We start from the raw sequence: 21,977 nt of genomic DNA, 5'->3' as shown, positions 1-21,977 counted from the left end.
GTGTGTGTGTGTGTGTGTGTGTGTGGGTGTGTGTGTGTGTGTGTGTGTGTGTGTGTGTGTATGCAACTGAGTCAAAGTTTTTCACAATGGCCACGAAAATGCGCCATGAACCAGTCAATCATCTTCTTTCATTAAAGCTCTATTAACTTCCATTACCTCCTTTAACAAACACTCACTGACCTAGTTAAATAAAAGACTTGAAGTCCTGTCAAAACATCAAAGGTTTAATTTTAAGCTAAATATGGATGCACTTAAATCAAAGTTTTCACAGAGCGGACAAATCCTCATTTCACAGGCCATGGACTTCACTGAAAAGCTGAAATTGGGATAATCTCTCCCTTTGAAAGGTGTCTGTGGGGAAGATTTTCTTTTAGTGTTTGATGTAAACAGGCCAAATTTCTGCAGGTCACACTTTGGAAAGAAAACAGACATCTGGGCCCATATTTATCAAGCATCTTAAAGTGCCATTTTAGTCTTAAGTGCTAAGAATTCATAAAATTTAATCAAACTTAAGTATAAAAGCAAGTTATCAAATTTCTTAAAGCTAAGAAACACTCTTACTCTCGCAGTTATTTAAGACAGCTCGAGAGGTCTCTCAAGTGGTTAGGAGTTGCCAGTAGGGGCTTGTGATGGCACTGAGGAGACAAAGACGTGCACAAATCTTTCAGGAGAGGAAGAATGTTTTTGAAATGTTTGACGATGAGCAGACGAGCAGTTAATAAAACAGTTACATTTCCTCAGTTATTCAAACAGAAACGAGCAAAGAATATTTACATTACCAAAGAACATCATAACTGACTTCAGCCTAGCGCGAGTATTACATGCTCTTTAAAAACACTCCCGTTATAATCAGTGAAGCTACCTACACTGTATCATGAATAAATCACTTACCCCTTATTTACACTGCACACATCTGCGGTGTGTTACGGCTCCGACATGGCCCCCGGAGCTGATCACGGCTACTCACCAGTTTCTGAAGTGGCTCTCCGCGCTGCATCACTAAAGATAGGCACCTATATTTTTGATGGATAATAATAATAATAATCGTCTTGCTGTTGTCAAAGAAATCAGCAACAGGCAATATCTCTGACTATCGTCGATACATGATACTATCGTCTACTGGCACAACCCAAAATTAAGGTTGTGATGACGATTTGTTTCCTTACCATAATGTATTCTCTTGAAAATTCTTTGTCAAATGTGTGTTGAATGTAAACTCCTATTAGGAATTTAACCATTCAATGTGAATTTATCTGAGAATATTCTTAAATAAGGAAATCTATTCAGTGATTGGTCCATGCGTATTTCGTCATTCAAAATCCCGTTTGTGGCACAGCAAAGTGTCGTGAATCAACTCTAAGACTGACACTTAAGATTTAGTCCTACACTTTGCTTAAATTACGAATGGGATGCTTGATAACTAACTTTTAAGCGCAGCTTTGAGCCAAGAATTTTTTTACACTTAAGTCAATTCTTAGCAGCATTCTTGAGAGAAATTCTCAGAGGCTTGATAAATACGGGCCCTGATTCCTATTTGATTCCTAAGCAAATGAGAGTAAACAACCTTTCAAACCAATTTATTGGAAGCAGGGCTCAACAAAAAGGACTGCTCGATAGCTCAGGGCTAGCATGAAAGACACTCTGGACAGTCGACAGAATTGGAGTTGATGTAAACAGATGAGAGAGAAATCAGATGTTTATCATTATATTGAATTTGTGCATTAGGTCTTAAAGTGACTGCAGCCTAATATACAACACCTGCTGCTCTCTCTGTCATTTATGTTAATCGAACAATAAAAGACACGAGAAAATCACTCACTGCTCTTGACTGAATAACTTTTGTAGCTTTAACAAGGATTAATACATATTTAATTCATACAGCGAAGACTACTGAATTATTGAATTTCTGTACCTGAATGCCACTGTTAGACCTACTGTACCTAAAAACTATTGCATCTTATTTGTATCTTTATTCGGTTGTATTTATAAATGATATTGCTTAGAATTTGGTTTATTTGTTCTTATTTTATTACTGACTGTTCACTTGTCTTCAATAACTTTACATTAGTTAGGCTAATAGGTTTTTCTGTGGTATCAAGAATTGAGGTAACAAGAATTTTGAAACTTTACTGGTATCTATAATTTTGGTGTCATAAGCTTATTTTTAGAAGTTAGATGGGTCAAAAGCAATGAAATAACTATTTTAACAATAAAAATGATTGATTGATTGATTGATTGATTGATTGACAGCCATATCACCCTGCAGCCCAAGACTGGTTGCTAAGCAGGGTTGAGCCTGGTCAGTACCTGGATGGGAGACCTCCTGGGAAAACTAGGTTGCTGTTGGAAGAGGTGTTAGTGAGGCCATCAGGGGGTGCTCACCCTGTTATCTGTGTGGGTCCTAATGCCCCAGTATAGTGACAGGGACACTATACTGTCAAAAAGCACCGTCTTTCGGATGAGACGTTAAACCGAGGTCCTGACTCTCTGTGGTCATTAAAAATCCCATGGCACTTCTCGTAAAGAGTAGGGGTGTATCCCCGGTGTCCTGGCCAAATTGCCCCCCTGGCCTTTGTCTATCATGGCCTCCTAATAATCCCCAACCACTTGATTGGCTCTATGACTCTCTCTCCTCTCCACCTGTAGCTAGTGTGTGGTGAGCGCACTGGCGCCGTTGTCCTGTGGCTGCCGTCGCATCATCCAAGTGGATGCTGCACACTGGTGGTAGGAGAGACCCCCCCCCCCACATGATTGTAAAGTGCTTTGGGTGTACAACAATACACAATAAAGAGCTATATAAATGCATCATTGATTGATTGATTGATTAATTGATTGATTGATTGATTGATTGAGGGGTCAGTTGAAATTTTGCAGGGCAAGAAAAAAAATTTAGCACTTGCCAGACTGGGTGAGTAGAAAAAATCCCAGCATTGAGCCCCGGGAAGTGACTTTAATTTATGGGCATGATCTATGCAAACAAACTAAGTGGTGTTTTCAGAGCTTCGATCACATAAACATTGAAAGCCCTTTAATTTACCTTTTCATGGTTTCAGAGAGCTTTGTCTGCGGTGGAAACAGATCGAATTTAATTTAACAGCCTTGCACTCTATAACAATTCACAACATCTCTTACAACTGCCATACATGGACCTTGACAGAGGCCCTTAAACAAAACCTATCAAGAGTCTACAAATATGTAACAATAACATTTATTAGACAGACCCGAATGTTAATTTTCAAGGAAAATTATTAAACTGTCAAGTGACCCTGATTTTGACATTGCAACTAATAGAAAATATGGATACCGCAAACCTCTGACACCACCTGCTTTCTTCTGCTCCTGCTGACGATGATGATGTGAGTTTTTAAATCCAGTATTTTGCTGTAGTTTCAATACTTTGCCCTATTATCTGGATCAGTACAACAGTACTACCCACCAAGGCAGGATTTAATGATTCAGAAACTACGAAACAGCCTGGGCACTATCAAAGAGACTTCAAACAGAAATCATTATGAATAATTCAAAATGCAGAAAAAACAGACCCCATTTTAGGTTGGATATTCTTCCAGTAGTTTGGTCTTCATACAAAACCTCCCTGTTCATGCGCAGATAATACATCCCATGGCAATATTAATGTGCAGTATTTCTACGCTTTACACAACCCTGCTTTCTCAAAGCAAATGTGAACATAATCCAAAAAAACCTGTAACTAAACATGACAGATTTCCACTGGAATCATGTGTGGTGTTACATCACCGCAAACACCAAGAACCAGCAGACCTCATTCTGTCCTTATTAACGACTTAAATTAGTATCTCGGATGGAAAAAAGGGCTTGAAGATGATCAGTAAACAAGAAAGCCAGAGCATTAATGCTGCATTAATACTGTTTTTTATTATTTTTATATTTTTAATATTATTTATATATTTATTCTATTGATTGCATTTTCTTTACTAGAATGATTATACTATACATTGCATTTTTTCTTTTTTTAATTCTTAATGATTCTTTAGTTATTCAAATTTTTACATTATTTTACATTGTATATTTTACTACTACTACTAGGCCTACTACAACTACTGAAATTTTGGAACTGTAATAACCATTTTACAATCTAATTTTTGCATGCTGATTTTTTCTCAAATAACATTGCATTCAACAATGGTATTCATCTGTAATATCCAAACAAAACGAGACATCTATCTGCGTGCACCTGTGACCAGTCATCTCTCTTAATAGCATTTATTGGACGTTGTCCAATCCTGTTTGCCTCCCTAAAAAATAACTGTAAACAGAATCAGCAGGCTGCAGTCCAGCAACTGGTTCACTTCACTAGCACACAGTAGACACTGCAAGAACAGTGTTGGTTGTGCTTCAATTTTTTGTACATGCAATACTATAGCTTTAAATGATAAACATGAGTGCCAAGCAGCACCTCATCTCCTTAACAGATCAGAACAGTTTTGCAATCAAGTACCTGTCTATTCCCAAGATGACCCTGTCCGTCTTCGGCCATGCAAACTTCTGTCTGACCAGCACCGTCTCATGACCTGAGTCCCCTTCACAACCACAGCAGTTCCCCATTCCCGACCCCGTCTCTGTCCGTGCTATCTCCTGTCTCTACCTGTCTAAGTCTGCCAGGACAGGACATGCGATCTGATGCTGCACTAAGATGCCAATGCTAATGTTTGCAGTGAGGGCACTGGGGGTTCAGGAAGCCAACGCCTCCTGTTTTCACAAAGCATGCCTTTATCTATAGCCTCATCTGCCTCTCAATTTCTCCTTTGTCCCGCCACCTCCGGCTAGTGCTCTGTCCTGCAGACCCCACCGCACAGCCCACAGCCACTGATATCCATCACAAGCAGATATGACAGAGAACACTGTTCCATATGAATGCATGCATGCTGTGAGACAAAGATAAACATCAAACTCAAGTGCCTAACAAGTGGTATATCACATTTACTCTGACCTTGAAAAGAGATCAAAAGGAATTGTTTGATTTAGATTTTTTTTTCCTCAAAAAAAAGGAAAAAAATAATGCACTGCCAAAAGAGAGCATTTTGTGAAGGTTTTCAATTCATAAATCACCATCTGTGGTCTGGAAGACAGAGAATTCATGTAAAAGAGAGCAGCATCCTGTGGTGCAGTTTGTGAGTCTGATAATCCAGAGAAGGTGACCTGCTAGATGGAGGTGGAGTGCCCTCTACCAGCATCAGATATGGGACAAGGTTGAAAAGATGAAAAAAAATCTTCTAATCAGACCCTCTCTCTTTCTTTTTGTGGGCCATTTTAATTGACCTGCCTTGCACAGCTATGATAGCAGCAAATAAATTACATTGCAATCAGACATTGCAATCAGGGGCAATTCTGACAGTATCTTCAATCACAAACAAGCTCATGATACATATTTAGCCGAGTAGAGTTCTTTCTCTGCCTGAGAAAAAAGATTTCTCTGCGATACTATCTTTTTGTGGTGTGGAAGTGATTTTTTATTTTTATTTTTTGGGATGTCCAGCATTGTTATCTGCAGTCTAAAGTGTTTATAAAGGTACACACATTAGTATGGACCAATTCTCACTATTAACTAGTTGCTTATAGCATGCATATTACTAGCATATTGACTGTTTATTAGTACTTACAAAGCACATATTCTGCATGATCATATTCTACATCCCTAATCCTACCTATTACCTAAATTTAACAACTACCTTACTAACTATTAATGAGCAGCAAAAGGTTTATTGAGGCAAAAGTCATAATTAATGGTTTGTTAATAGCAAGAAATGCACCTTAAAATAAAGTGTGACCCTAATAAATTTGAACTAATATCTACTTTTCAAATATGTAATGAATATAAATACTTATGTTATAATCATAAATTAATGCATGAGCATCATCAATATGTAATCAAATATGTTTGAGTTTTTTTACTCAGATTCCCACTTTTCCCCTGCAGACTAAAGTTCAGATGCCTGATGAATATAAATGGCAAAGCTACATTTTCAGCAGCTATACAGGATCCTTCAGAAGTGTTTCCAATAAGAAACATGTCTTCTTATTATCAATGTTGGGAATGGTGTGCTGCTTAATATTTTAGTGACAACCGTGATACGTTTTTAAGGATTCTTTAAAAAATAAAGTTCAAAAGAACAGTTTTTATTTTTAATTTAAATATTGGTCCCCAATGTTGGGAATGGTGTGCTGCTTAATATTTTAGTGACAACCGTGATACGTTTTTAAGGATTCTTTAAAAAATAAAGTTCAAAAGAACAGTTTTTATTTTTAATTTAAATATTGGTCCCACTTTATATCAGGTGGCCTTAACTACTATGTACTTACATTTAAATTAATCATTTGATACAATACACTTATTGTGTACATACAGCGGGTAAAATAAGTATTGAACACGTCACCATTTGTCTCAGTAAATATATTTCTAAAGGTGCTGTTGACATGAAATTTTCACCAGATGTCGGTAACAACCCAAGTAATCCATACATACAAAGAAAACAAAACAAATAAATTCAGAAATTAAGTTCTGTGTAATAAAATAGAATGACCCAGGGAAAAAGTATTGAACACGCTTACGGAAATGTATTTATTACTTTGTACAAAAGCCTTTGTCGTTAACGACAGCTTCAAGACGCCTCCTGTATGGAGAAACTAGTCGTATGCATTGCTCAGGTGTGATTTTGGCCCATTTTTCCACACAAACGTCGTCAAATCTTAAAGGTTCTGTGGGCCTCTTCTATGAACTCTGATCTGTAGTTCTTTCCATAGATTTTCTATTGGATTCAAGTCAGGTGATTGGCTGGGCCATTCTAGCAGCTTTATTTTCTTTTTCTGAAACCAAATGAGTTTCCTTGGCTGTGTGTTTGGTATAATTGTCTTGCTGAAATGTTCACCCTTGTTAGCACCTGGTCATGGCCGGTTTATGGTGAAATTATGTTCTTTCCAATTCCAGATTATGGCCCCAACAGTGCTCATTGGAACATTCAGAAGTATAGAAATCCCTCTGTAACCAATGCCATCAGTATGTTTTGCAACAATAAGGTTGTGAAGGTCTTGAGAGAGAGACACATCATGAAATGTTTCTTGTGTGACACGTAGGTAATGAGACACCTTTTTATAGGCTATCAGTTGGGACTAAACCAGCTAATATTCATTTCCACTGACTAGGGGCAGGATTGCTTTCTAATTACTGATAGTTTCAGCTGGTGTCTTGGCTTTCCGTGCCTTTTTGCACCTCCCTTTCTTCATGTGTTCAATACTTTTCCCCTGGGTCATTCCACTTTATTACACAGAACTTAATTTCTGAACATATTTGTTTTGTTTTCTTTGTATGTATGGATTACTTAGGTTGTCTGGTGAAAATTTCATATCAACAGCACCTTTAGAAATATATTTACTGAGAAAAATGGTGACGTGTTCAATACTTATTTACCCACTGTACATGTTTTTACATTGTAATTATATTTTTAAAACACCTGCATGTAATTACATCTGTAATTAATTTCTGTAATTACATTTAGAATTACACTGTTGCTCCATCCCTTGCACCTTAACCCACCCTTAAACCAACCCATACCACCAAACCTGTCCCTATAACCTTACCCGTATCCCACCTCAATAGCAGCAAAAAGTGTTTTGCAATACAATATGAACACAATAAGTACATTGTACATATTTTTTGATGACATAGTAGTTAAGGCCACCTAATACTGTATATGTTGGGACCGAAATCTTTAGTAAAAATGAATAATTAATTTTACTTAATAAAAAGTATTAATTCCTTTTAAAAATTTAAATGGTAGTATAGATAGTCTTGGGATCAGAAAGCCTATATTTTGTTTGCACACTGAGAAAATGTATATTTACCAAAGAACATTTATTTACTTGCATTAATCCTCAGTATTTCTGTCGGTATGGGAACTACAAGTAGACATACTATTTGCTTTCTGAAAGACTTAACTGAATATATAAATAAATTAATTATTAATAAGGAATAAATAAATTATTTCCTTAACTGGAAATAAACTGAATATATAAATAAATTAAAATATAATAAATAACTGAATTGTCTGAAATGTCTAATTGTCTTCAAAACCACTGAGTACAGTATGTTGAATAATGAACATGTTCCTCATACTTATTACCTCTCAAAATCCATAATTTCACTGCTTGCAATCTAAAAATTATCTTCATTAAGGTCACACAACAAGTGTTTAAAAAACACTATGCCCACACAGACTTAAACTCTACCTCAGAATAATAAAAACCAACCGTAACTCTCACACTCCCTGGTGCTGGAGATGTAAGTCAAGTGTAACAGTAAAGACAGGATCTGAGAATCAAGTTGCAAAGACAATGTGCTCAGTGGATTTCTCCCACTCTCACAGCCTGGAGGCACATTAATATGTAATAGCTCAGGAAAGCTCACTCATCTTTATCATAAAGAGATTCATTAATATGAACCACACTGAGCCTCTTGACTCACGCCCCCTTTAGGCCAGAGAAACATCCTTGTTTCATATCCTAAGGGTCTAGGCTGTGCATGATTAATCATTTAGTTGCAATGGAGCTTGAATTCAACCACATACAGTTCAGAAAAAAATTTAAATAAACCGTGTATTTGTGGTAAGCATGTACTACACTCATGGGATACTCTTATACATTTGTACAACTGAAAAGGTCTTTAATATCCATAACATTACCATTATCGAGACCTGTTGAAAACCAAAAACATGACTCATTGAGAATACATTGTGTTCTTCTACAGTCAGATTCCCATACACACCCCCTGCTGACTGTTAGGGTAACTACAGTCCAAATTATGTGTATTGCACCCTGGGCTGGGCATCACTATGAACAGGTGTTTACCAAAAGGCTACAATAAGTGCTTCTGTTCATAGCATTGAAGATTTTTTAAGAGCTTTGTTTGAGAAACCTAGTAGCAAAAAGTTCCTTTAGCGCATCTGCACTTGTTTGCAAAACTGCGCTCAATTTCCTGCCCCTAAAATGAACTGTGGTTGGTCATGAAATGTGTAGTTTTTGGACAAAATTACAGTGACCTTATCAGTAATTGATCTGTCCAAACTAAAAGTGAAAATGTTGTTTGATGCAAGACAGTTGGCTTTAATCAATTATTGCTTTATTGCATCTCACCTAACTGATAAAACAATGAGGACCAATCCTAATCATTTTTGCATGGAGAAAAGAAAGCAGTGCTGATAATGATCATCAGAAAAAAAAAAAATCTTGTTTTACATACTACCTGATAAAACAGATCAGCGTAAACCAACACCAAGTTGAAAAAAATCAATATAATGCAAGGAAGCAGTTTCACTGCAAAGGTTCATGTAGTAGCAAGAAGGTGTTTTTTAACTGAATACAATCCCATAATGCACTGTATCAGACTATCAGAAAAAATATAAATGCAAGATGGCAGATGCAGGGAGAGAAAGTACACTAAGGTTTAAAAGTTTAGGGTCAGTAATATTCATTTATTTATTTATTTGAAAATGCTTAATTGATTGATGTTATAAAAGTGTACTTTCGAGTCATATAACATGAATGTACTTTACAAAGACAAGCTGATTTGGTGAGTAAACTTTAAACAAATTTACTAGCCAATCATGATTCTATTGCCATGGTTTAAATGGTTTTTAAATAGTAATATTATTTCACAGTATTACTGTTTTTACTAGATGTTTTGATTTAATAAATGCAGCTTTGGTGAGCATAAGAAAATTCTTTCAAAATCATAAAAAAACTTAACCCCATATTTTTAAATGATTTCACTTACTGTATATTTACATATACATATATATATATATATATATACATATACATATACATACTGCATATATATATATATATATATATATATATATATATGCAGTATCACATTGTAACTAGACCTTTACACACATTTAGGACTCCTATTCCCCCAAAGAAAGCTACAACACTGGATTTATGGCAGCGGTGACAAGGTACAATAAGCGTCAGATGTGCTTCATCAAGTGCTGGCAGCATTTTTCACAGCCCATCTCTCAGCCACACACTCCTGCTATAAGCTAATTGGTAATACATCGGATCCTCCATCATATCCACCTCCAACAATCACTGGTCATCATTCTTCAGCCTCTACTTTCCTAGAGAAGGGAATGGAAAGGCCAGGACAACAATAATCGACACTCAAACCCTGAGTAAAGACAACATTCCCATTTCCCTCTCAAATATTACAACTCACTTTCAGCAACTCGTTAAAGTTAATTATTTACTTGATCCACAGGATCACAAGTTTATTTCCTCTTTATTGCATAGGGTTTTGTTGTTGCATGATCGGGCACTCCTATTTCTGGATGCCTGAATGTCATTGGTGGCCTGCATAGCTAGTCATAGCTTTTGAAAATATGATCACAACGTCTCAGTTCTCTGCCATGAACCTGATTCAACCACTGGAATATTTGTTAGATTAATTTCCTGTTGGGGCCATGAGAGGTTAAAAAATGTATAAAAGGATGAAGAAATACTGCCACAACAGATTCTAGTCCTTGCTTGAAGCTGGGCTCAGGCTGCTGCACACGAGCCGCAGGGATTAATTTGGTTTTGTTTGTGTATGTTTTTTTGACTCTCAAAGCCGTGATTCCCATTCACTTCCATTATATGACTGCAACTGTTTGAGTTAAAAATCTTTGTTTGTGTTCTACTGAAGAAACAAAGTCACCTACATCTTGGATGCCCTGGGGGTAAGCAGATAAACATCAAATTTTCATTTTTGGGTGAACTAACCCTTTAAAGGCAAATGGTGAAACATTTGAAAGCATTTGGTATGATTAAATTATTATGAGTTTCAGGGCAGTAACTCACACAGAATAATATCTGCTAGTGCAGCAGCCTGAGCCCAGCTTCAAGCAAGGACTAGAATCTGTTGTTAACCAACCAACTAACCCTTTAATACATTTCCAACCTTCTTAGAATAGATTCATACAACTTCTGAATGTTGTCTATCAGAAACCCTCCCAGTTCCTTCAGAGATATTGGAGGAGAGAACTGGCTTTTCACTCATCTCTTTAAAACTGCCCACAGTGGTTTGATAATATTCAAGTCAGGTATTGGCCAGGGCAGATGAAGTTTATCTTGGTGCAGGTTTTATGATCACGACACCATATTTTTCAATTGCAGCCCCTTCGTGGATATTGGCTTTGTGAAGTTCTCAGTTGTCGTTTTTTGTGCAAGCTTCAAGGTGAATACTGAGCTTTTCTGTAGTAATCCTGTATTGTTTGGACACAATCCTTCTTAGTTATCAATGATCCCTATCATTAACTTTCGATTTTTACCCACTATTCTGCTTTGATCATAAAGTCTGGCCATGCTTTATGTGCGCACTGCGCAGTCATAATCATAAAGACCATTTTTCTTAAAACATGAAACAATTAGGCTGTTAAAATTAGAGAAGCTCCTGCTAAACGGGTTCCCATGATTTGCCTTTTTTAGAAGTCTGAGAAGTCACCCATTTCACTTACGGCTTCTACTAATCACATATACTGAAAGACAACCTAGACAATATAGATTATATTGATTGATACAAAAATTATATTAATAATGGGTGCTCGCATTATTTTCTCAAAATCCCTGTAACTCTTAGTTTCATTCAGCTTTTTGTTCCCTAATCACATTTCATGTCACACTATACAGATTCAGTCAGGTGAGCTATAGGAAGCCACAACTGCATCCTGTTTGTCTTTAATCAAACAGGCTCCACCCATGCAAGATCCTCAAACAGACTGGTGCGTAAATGTCATGTGATGCATTTTGGATTTGTCAGCAAATAGGCATGCAGGTGTTATCCGAGTGTCTTCTGCTCTTTCATACTGAAGATCACAGCTCTGACCGCAAGTACAGTATATGATCATCATCTTTGCATCTGTGCTGATCAACCATCTGTAGTGAGTCTAATGTCAATTTCATCCCCAAATCAGCACTTCACGAGTTAAAAATCTGAGCCAACTCTGAGGATATGAGAAATCACTGGGAGAGACTGAGACTCAAATGTGGAGCACTACAAGCCAGATATGAGATTAAACACACACCGCACAGATCTGACTAGGAGATGATACCAACACAAACATCTTGGAGCAGAACAACAAGGCAAACCAAAAAAAAGAGACTATAATTTCAGGGGATTTTTTCGAGATGCACTGCTATGGCCAAGTCAGTCTTTAGCAGAGGTTCTCAATCAGGACTGGACTAGAGGGCCTCAGCAAACTTCCAAGAAGGCTGCAAGATGACTTAAAGGGGTCATATGATGTTGCTAAAAATAACATTATTTTGTGTATTTGGTGTAATGAAATGGGTTTATGCGGTTTAAGGTTTAAAAAACACATTATTTTCCACATACTGTACATTATTGTTTCTCCTCTATGCCCCGCCTTTCTGAAACGCGTCGATTTTTACAAAGCTCATCGGTCTGAAAAAGCGAGGTGTGCTGTGATTGGCCAGCTATCGACGAATTTTTAAAGAGAAAGGAAAAATTGAAATCGCATCATATGACCCCTTTAAAATGATTAAACTTAATATATTATTATTAATAAAATGTATATTATTACTAATTAAACTCATTAAAATTTTGTATTTAATATAAATTAATACAATTAAAATGCAATAACTAATACATAATTATAGCAGAAATACTGAAGAGACTATCTTACCCTCTGTTTGAAAATTGTGTTGAACAATGGGGAGGGGAATTTCCACTGACAAAATCATGTCATTTCAATAGGAATCCACGCAGGTGTTTGTTTGCGGCAGTTGAATAGATTTGCTGATACACTATAGATCAGTGGTTCTTAAGGTCCAGTCACTACAGAATTTTTTTTTTTTTATTTCACAAACACAATCACTTTCAAACCAAGCAGCTTTCCAAACTCAGAGACCAACTGAGTCCGATGCAAAATCTGTGTGGGGAAATCTTCGTCCTCATGCAGAATTCTTGCTAGTGTGCACCATTGCTGCAAATGCCTTCAGACTTGCAAGAGCAGAAGGTCAAAACTGAGTAACTTACATATTCATAATGAATGTACAGTATAACAAAAATCTTAAACTTAAGATATTTTTTATGTATACAGCGCACAGGGAACGAGTATTTCAAACTTACTGTGTGTGCATAAAGCAAAGCATTCAGCTTTATCTAAACAGCATTTCAGGGAATTATGGTACAGTAGCTCGGTTTTGAGACTCTGCCAACATGAGACATCAACTGTAAATTGAAAGGGGCGTGTACACCTGTTCTGTTCTGTAGACTTTGTACCTGAATGCCAGTCTTCAAAGACAATAACTGTGCGTGTACTGTAGCTTACCTTTGATACCCCTCGTGCACAATTCTCAATATTCATTTTTTGCTGATCAGGAGCCAGGCAACTAGCACAGCCATATTAAGCCCGCTTATGACCTGTCATCCACCTGACGCACTACAGGACCGCAGTAAGGTGCAATTACTATAAACACATCCACTTACTCAATAAAGAAACTCGCTCCTTCCTTCATAAACCCTTCCTCCCAACCTGTGGGTAGATCTAGGAGGCAAGAAAAATAGAACGTTTGCGAAACTTTTAGCATTCAATTATTCTTTTATGCCTATGCAACACGAAATAACACTTAAATACTGAAATGGAAATGAAAGCCTAAATGCACTTACCGGATCGGATCATGTTTCCAGAATTAACAGGTTCACCAGTGCAGGGATGAAGCCAAGAAGTGCTTCTCGTCTCATCGCTGGCAGGAAAACAAACCACCTGTTAGCGATGCAACTGGCTGGGAAACACTCGAACGGTATGAGAAAGAAATTCTTTCAATAGTAAGCATATATCCTCACTCTAATAAAAAGACCCTGCCGTCCCTGCACACCCCATAAGAGTAGTTCTCAGGTAAGGTGTCCCGCCGGAGCGGCGCCGCCATTATTCCCGTGTAAAAGTCCTGTCTACCTCATATTCTCTCCTCGCTTTCCTCTCCTTGGCTTGTAGCGATCAGCGCTCGGGCAAACGATTAAAGGGGAGGGCTAACTTTGGTTGGCCGACAACAAATATAAATTCCTTACAATACAGACTTTCGTCCTGCAACGTAGGGGAAATCATTGCCCACGCTCTTGAGATCATATATAATAATGTATTTTTTAGGCAAAACAGATTTAGACAATTTTGTCTGGATGTATATTGCACTGTAGTGCTTGGTGTTCCATTAAACTGAATGTTCCCTATGCATGTTTTTCAAAGCATTGATTGATTGATTGATTGATTTGATTGTCTGTTATTTGTGTGGTTCTTTGTTGCAGAATAGCCTCTGGGTTGCCAGGTCTATTTATTTATTTATTTATTTTTAATCTTATTTCTGTGGACATACTACTTCAGTTGTAAATTTTCCATTAGGGATGGGCGATATCTTATCGTTTGCGATATACCGGTAAAAATGATCCTCACGATAAGAATGAGTCTTCCTGCGATAATAACGATAAAGTCTAGTTGTTGACATATTTCTGTGTGCGACAGTGCGGAGCGACATCACGGAAAGCGGACGTGAAATTGAGGAGGAGTAGCCTATATCGCTAAATGAGTTGCTCGAGCTGTAACTGGTTTGATTAGGGCTGTACAGTGCACAAAAAATCGTTCTGAATAAATGTACTACAGTAGCACGTGTGCGATACAGTTTTGCATGTGTATGAGCCTGTTTACAAAACTGTTGTCCAACAAATATATAATTTATTGACATGCTTTTTCTCCAAATTAACTTAATAACATAGTTGAGTGTTTGAAATACTTCTTTTTGTGACCAGACGTGGTTTCATATTACAGAATGATAGTATTATATACAGTGATAAAGGCCATGTCGATTAACATTGCATTATAAATATACTTTCCTTATAAAAATACCCAAGATTGAAGAACACAGATAAACCATATATTTTGTGCAGTCGTATGTTTATTTTCCTCGAGTTTCATCAGTTAAAATGTCTCTACCTCCGTTGTGCATTTTATTCAGCGATAACTGGATACCTTCCTGGAGCATCGTCAGTAGTATTTCTTCTGCTATGGATATGTGGAGTTTCTGTGTAAGAGCGCCCTCCGGCTTCCATTATGAACTCATTAATGCTCACCCTATTTTGAGTAAACATAGGAAAGATAATACTTTTCTTAAAAGAAACAGGGTTCCCTGAATTATCGTCATTTATATCGTTATCGTACTAAATACCAGAAATATCGTGATATATTTTTAAGCCCATATCGCCCATCTCTAATTTCCATAGAAAATAGTAGCCGGATTTCCTGTTTCCACTTATTATCTGCAGCAGTTCCACGGACTTGGCAACTTGCCTGTTGTATTACTCATAGTTACTTATTACATATTTACAGTAAAATATATTGTGCAGATGTTAGCTTAAGTTATTTCTTCTTGATCCATTTAAAATGACTAGTTTAGCAGGTTGATTCAGTCATATTACACGTGTTATGTTGACAAGTTCATTTAAATTTTACTACATAAAACACACACATAAATAAAAGGGCTTTACATTACAAAAAAATAATAAAAAAATAATAATAATAAAAATTAGGATCTAAATATCATGACTTTAATTGCTTTAGCTATATAAGATGCAAAACTAGTGGCTAGGTTATGCTCTTTTTTAATTATAAAAATTATAAGATACATTTCTTTATGTATTCATTGTCATACTGTAGATAAAAGACAGCTGTGTGTGTCCTGAATTAAACTGAAAAATAAAAACGAAATAAATAGCTTTATACACAAAATAATTATTTGGAAACAAATTATAGTTTAACATTTCTGGGGAAGCAGAAAACATTTTGCCAGTGCAATATGTACACCATATACTGACATGGACATTCTATAGATCAATTAAAAAGATAAATAAAACAAAATGACCATTTGATTACAGATCACGGCACCACTGCTCCTTCAAACATTTTCTTTGTGAGCTTTACAGTAGACATGGATCATTTGCCAGTGGCATGAAAAATACAAATAAGATTATTTATTAGGGCTGCCAGTACATAAAAGGTTCACTCAATATTCTGATGTGGTCGTATTGTGACACCTAGAGGCATGTCAGTATAAGGCAAGGCAAGGCAAAGCAAGTTTATCTATATACACAATGGTAAAAGTGCTTTACATAAAAGGAAGTAAAATAATAATTTAAAAAAATAATCACAACAATAAAACAAGGAATTTAAAGCAAAGTTACTGATACATTTCTGTTCGCTGGGAGTACCACCGTCAGTCTGCTGGTGAGTGAAATTAGATGGCGGAGAAAAAGAAGATGAGGAAGGAGTATTTTGAGAAGCTGAGTCTGGGTCAGCAAGCAGAGGACCAAGCTGCTTTCAGGGCTTTTGAAGTCCTTCCCCCTGCAAATCAGGTCCAAACCACTGAAAGTGAAGTGAGTGGTCCTGAAGTTCCTGAAAGCTGTTCCTTACTGCCCAAGAGGTTCTTGTGAAAGCTGTTCCTGTCACAGCTGCCCCAGACATTCCTGCCTCAGACTTTCCATCCCTCAGTCTGATGAGAGTGGCCTCTTCATGCTTTAGCATCTTGCAAGGATCCCAATCCCTGGTAGCATCAGGCACCTTGGCTTGAGGCACTAATGTCTGCATCTGGCAGTTTTACTTAAATATTAAATACATTAAAAAAAACAACTGTGTAATGTTTCTGATTGCTCTGTTCATATTCCAATGGTTCATAAAGTTTATATTTCTTTAGAGGATGAAGTATGTGGCATAAATAATTAGCATTTTCACTGTAATTTAAACTTCATTTAAATATAATTTAATTAAAATAATTTCGTTAATTTAATTACATTTTTTCCTCCCACAGCCCAAAAAGTCTTGGGTTAGGTGAACTGAAGATTCTAAACTGTCCCTCCCTCAATTTATGTGTAAAACAGACTTGTTTATGGATTGACTTGTGTATGGATTAACTGGTTCTCGCCATGAATATAGCCACAGATGCTGGAATGGTGTTAAGAAGAAAGTAAATAAATATTATTTATTAACTGAGTTAACTGAGTTCCCTAGAAGATATAGTGAATGTAAAAGACTACACAATCAAAATACACAATTAATTTATGTATTCGGGTGTATAAATGTTTAAGTTCAACATAGTCTAATTTTAAAGTTTACTTTAACATTAACGTTTTAATCAAATCTGAGGCAAATTTACATGTACATAACAGAATACAGAATGTAGATACAACTAGGCTGCCATCCATTTGACCTCATACTTCAAGCTTCTACATCTTAAATAGCTATAATTTATTGTATTAAACTGTGCAACTTGAATTATTGTCTCTTGCCTTTTAGCATATTTAAAAAAAATGGAGTGTTGAGGAGTGTTGACAAAAGAAACCTCGCAAGGGAGGCAAGCCTCCCTTCTGGTATATCAACCAATCATCATAGAGTCGTAAATTACGTGATATTAGTTTGAACGTCTCCCGCTGCGCTGATAATGTATCAAGTACTTATGAGTAGCGATATTGAATATTTGATCGCCAACAGATTTACCAAGCTGTCATTCAGACAGTAGCTATATACGAATTAAAAATAAAGGGAGAACACGCCTAAGCAGGATATAGGCTAACGTTACAGCAGTCGGCTCTTTTAACACAGACTTTTAAGAAGGGATGGATGTTTGCTTCAAGTGAAATTATATTATGGTGCTGTATGTGTGTCGTTTTCTGACTAAAAGCAACCAAAAAGCAATTTTAAAGTGGTTAAAGGGGTCATATGATGTTGCTAAAAATAACATTATTTTTTGTATTTGGTGTAATGAAATGTGTTTATGCGGTTTACGGTTCAAAAAACTATTTTCCACATACTGTACATTATTGTTTCTCCTCTATGCCCCGCCTTTCTGAAACGCCTCGATTTTTACTAATGTACCAAGTACTTATGAGTAGCGATATTGAATATTTGATCGCCAACAGATTTACCAAGCTGTCATTCAGACAGTAGCTATATACGAATTAAAAATAAAGGGAGAACACGCCTAAGCAGGATATAGGCTAACGTTACAGCAGTCGGCTCTTTTAACACAGACTTTTAAGAAGGGATGGATGTTTGCTTCAAGTGAAATTATATTATGGTGCTGTATGTGTGTCGTTTTCTGACTAAAAGCAACCAAAAAGCAATTTTAAAGTGGTTAAAGGGGTCATATGATGTTGCTAAAAATAACATTATGAGCCGTTTTAGGTAGGCGTGGTTAACTCTTAACTTTTATTAAGAATATCTCTTTGGATTTGAGACTTTAGTCTTTGCAACTTTACAGATCTTCTTTATGCACCAAGAGCTTGTAACACTCCAAAGAGAAAGGAAAAATTTAAATCGCATCATATGACCCCTTTAAACAAATAATAATAATAAAAATCGGCAGGGATCCCCAGACCAATACAATTAGTGTGCCTCCTCTATTAAAACCCACGAGCCGCCACTGCATTTTCATAACAGCTTGTTAATGCATTTTGAAAATATTGCATGTTTTTCCACCGAAAGAAACGTTCGTACGTTCACGTTTTAACAACCTCCTTGCCATTTCCAATCTGGTAATGTTTTTGGCACGTACATAATTCGTCTTAAACATCTTTGTTACAGTGACATAAATAGTTTAGTTCAACTTTAAATCCGCCTTACATATATGAAACCTACACACCTATGACAGGACTCTATAATATTTATATAGCCTATATAACTTTTCATAAGTTATTGAAATAATTTGTTACGGTAAAAGTGCTCTTGTCTCAAACACCTCTGTTCTCGTCAGACTCTCTCAGTGCGCATACTGATCGGTTTCGCCCGCCCGCCTTTTCAACGCAAAAAAACCCTTTCTTGAGATTTCTGGTTGTATTTTTGGTAGTTTCATATTTTAATTCAGATTATGAAAAAATATAGCATATACATGTGTTACAGCCAAGCAGAGGTCTCTACCATAGGGTTATTACTGGATATAATGAAAGATGGATACAACATGCTCAATGGTGCCGCCTTGTGATGGTTGCCATGCAGCGCATACAGCTAACCATTGTCAGAGAGATCTGTCTCAGTGTTTGATATCAAAGGTTTCTGCTGTGGTTAGGCCTACTTCATTCGTGACACATGAGTTCATGTAACAGTATGTGTGAACATACAGAGAGCTGCTGTTCCAAAAATTTGCCTAATTTCAAGAAATGTATTCAGGCTACACTATCATTCTCTGGTATAGGAATAGCTTTTAGCAATCTGGTTTGATTTAGATTGCAGTCTGATTTTATTGATTTGCAGCAAAATAAAGAATCAAACCCTATTAAAACCCTTTTCTGGGACACTTGAAATTTTGCTCAGGAGCATTCATATCACTTGTAGATGTTACTTCTCTTCGAGTGGAGTTAACCTGTGGCAAATTCAATTGAATGGGTATGATTTAGAAAGGCACACACCTCTCAATAAAAGGTCTAACAGCTGAAAATTCATATCAGAGCAAACTCCAAGCCCTGAGGTCAAAAGAACTGCCTGTAGAGCTCAGAAACAGGATTGTGTCAAGCCACAGATCTGGGGAAGATTTCAGAAACAAATTCTGCTGAATTGAAGGTTCACAGAAATATGTAGCCTCAATTATCCATAATGGAACAAGTTTGGAACAACTAGTACTCTTCCTAGAGCTGGCCTCCTGGCCAAACTGAGCGATTAATGGAGAAGGGCCCTGGTTTTTTGCAACAAAGCAACTAAAGGACTCGCAGATAACAAGATTGTCTGGTCTGATGGACCTCAATTCAAGCATCATGTTTGAAGGAAACCAGGCACTGCTCATCACCTCTAGAGTAGCATCCCAAAAGTAAAGTGTGCTGGTAGCAGCCTCATGCTGTGGGGCTGTTTTTCAGCGGCAGGGACTGAGGGACTCGTAAGAGAAGGAAAGCTCCACGCACCAAAATATTGAGATAGCCTTAATGAAAACCCAGTCCAGAGCATTCAGAACCTCAGACTGAGCAGGAGGTTCAGCTTCCAACAGGACAATGACCCTCAGCACACAGCAAGAGTGGCTTATGAACAACTCTGTGAATGTCCTTGAGTGGTCCAACCACAGCCTAGGCTTAAACCCATCAAATATTTCTGGAGAAACCTGAAAATGTCTGTCTGCCCCCATCCAAGCTGACAGAGCTTGAGAGGTGAAGAGGTGAGGAGAAGAATGGCAGATAATTGCCAAATGTACATGTGCAGAGCTTGTTGCATCATATCCCACAAGACTTGAGGCTGTAAAGGTGCTTCAACTAAGTACTGAGTTTACAAAATGACACTGTGAAGCTGCTGCATCTAATTTGAATATTCAAATATTTTGACATATCAGAAAGGGAAACATCACCATTTTTAATGATTCATGTTTTTAACCACTTCATGTACACAGACCGTGCACTTGACATTCAGAACTATTTAAAAATGACTGTAATAACCAATCCAGCACGAATTTGTCTCTGCAACATGAGACGTGTCTGACTACTTTTCTTTTGTTGTCTCACACACTGTGGCTGCTGACTGCTCTATTGCATCAGGCAGTCAGTGCTTTGTAATTGTGACTCCAGAGATCCCCCTTCTCAAGCTTTGGACTCTCCAGGATGAGTAATAGAGGCTGGGGCCATGCTGGCTGCCCTCCCACAACACACCAGCCCCTGCTGCAATCATATGCAATCCTCTCATTGCCAAATAGTGCTGTGCTTGGTTGCCTAGAGACCAAGGTCACCTGGGTAAAGGCACCTTAGAAGAGGAAGACACCATAGCAGCGCCACATACAACTACCATCATGCTTCCAGCTACCAACCCTTCCTCAAACTGCTCTCAGATCTGTTGCTTTCAAACCAGCACTGTTTCAACAAGCAAAATAAAGTACAACCAGTCAGCTATTGCTAATATAGTGTTAAACACTTTCATAATAGCATGTGTCCACCTTTGCGTTATCAATAAATGTGTCTGAAATGCAATCTAATTAACTCAAGGACAAAGCATCATTAAATTAGACCCGCAGTCTGTTGTCACGGCATGAAAGATTGCGTAAACGATTGCTTGTCTTTGCACCATGCAAGCTTGTGTTGCAGCTGATGTGTCGAGGGGAGATGCTAATTGATTTCTCCTCATGAGAGAGAGTTTCATCACGCTTTGTTTTTAACCCTCTCTTACAGGGGCTGCACATGACGGTCTCGCAGGAGTTCTGCACCTCTACAGTCAGAGTCTGAGACAGTGAACTAGTAAGATGAACCATAACAAATGAGCCAGGACACAGTGTGCAAGGAAACAACTGTACATTCAACAAATGCAGGATGTGATAATAGAACATTTGAAGAGTAATAGTGTATAAAACAGAAAAAAAAGCAACAAAAACATTTTTTGTCATTTCATTTATTCTCACGTAAAAACGGCAATGATCAGTGAAGTCAAATGTAGCAAACATCTTATAACAGCATTTATAGTCATTTACATCATATAACAGTTTACATCATATAACAGTTTTTGTAGGACATATGGTTTAGGATGTAATTTACATATTCACCACTGCTCAAAAGTTTGGGGTCTGTAAGATTTTTAAATGTTTTTAAAAGAAGTTTCTTATGCTCAATAAGGCTGCCTTTATTTGGTCAAAATTCAGTTAAACAGTAATATTGTGAAATATTATATACTCAAGAAACATTTCTTAATATTATCATTGTTGAAAATTGTGCTTCTTAATAATTTTGAAGAAACTGTGTTGCCTTTGAATGTGTCCTTGCTGAATAAAAGTATGTAAAAGTATAATATTATGAAAAATCTTACTGACTGCAAACTTTTTAACAGTAGTGTATTTGAACAAATATATATATATATATATATATATATATAGAGAGAGAGAGATATATAGATATAGAAAAATGTAAACATTGAGGTGCATTGTAACTTGGTCTTGTTATATATATATAT

General features: G+C 36.9%; 1 protein-coding gene across 1 annotated transcript in view; it reads right to left on the bottom strand.

The window, feature by feature from the left end:
- The window catches only part of LOC107691135 (pleckstrin homology domain-containing family A member 7-like), a 124,973-nt gene extending 110,942 nt beyond the window's left edge, over positions 1-14,031 (bottom strand). The window contains exons 1-3 of the mRNA XM_016489620.1: positions 13,877-14,031; positions 13,700-13,776; positions 13,520-13,577 (exon numbers count right to left, since the gene is read on the bottom strand). Coding sequence (XP_016345106.1) covers positions 13,520-13,577; positions 13,700-13,776; positions 13,877-13,959 — 218 coding nt within the window. The 5' untranslated portion in view covers positions 13,960-14,031. The remainder of the gene's footprint in view (positions 1-13,519; positions 13,578-13,699; positions 13,777-13,876) is intronic.
- Positions 14,032-21,977: the final 7,946 nt, after the last annotated feature.

This window comes from Sinocyclocheilus anshuiensis, unplaced genomic scaffold (genome assembly GCF_001515605.1).
Source record: "Sinocyclocheilus anshuiensis isolate Anshui unplaced genomic scaffold, SAMN03320099.WGS_v1.1 scaffold2, whole genome shotgun sequence".
NCBI classification, from domain to species: Eukaryota; Metazoa; Chordata; class Actinopteri; order Cypriniformes; family Cyprinidae; genus Sinocyclocheilus; species Sinocyclocheilus anshuiensis.
Note: the sequence above shows the minus strand (reverse complement) of the source record. Positions and strands in the feature narration are given on the sequence as shown.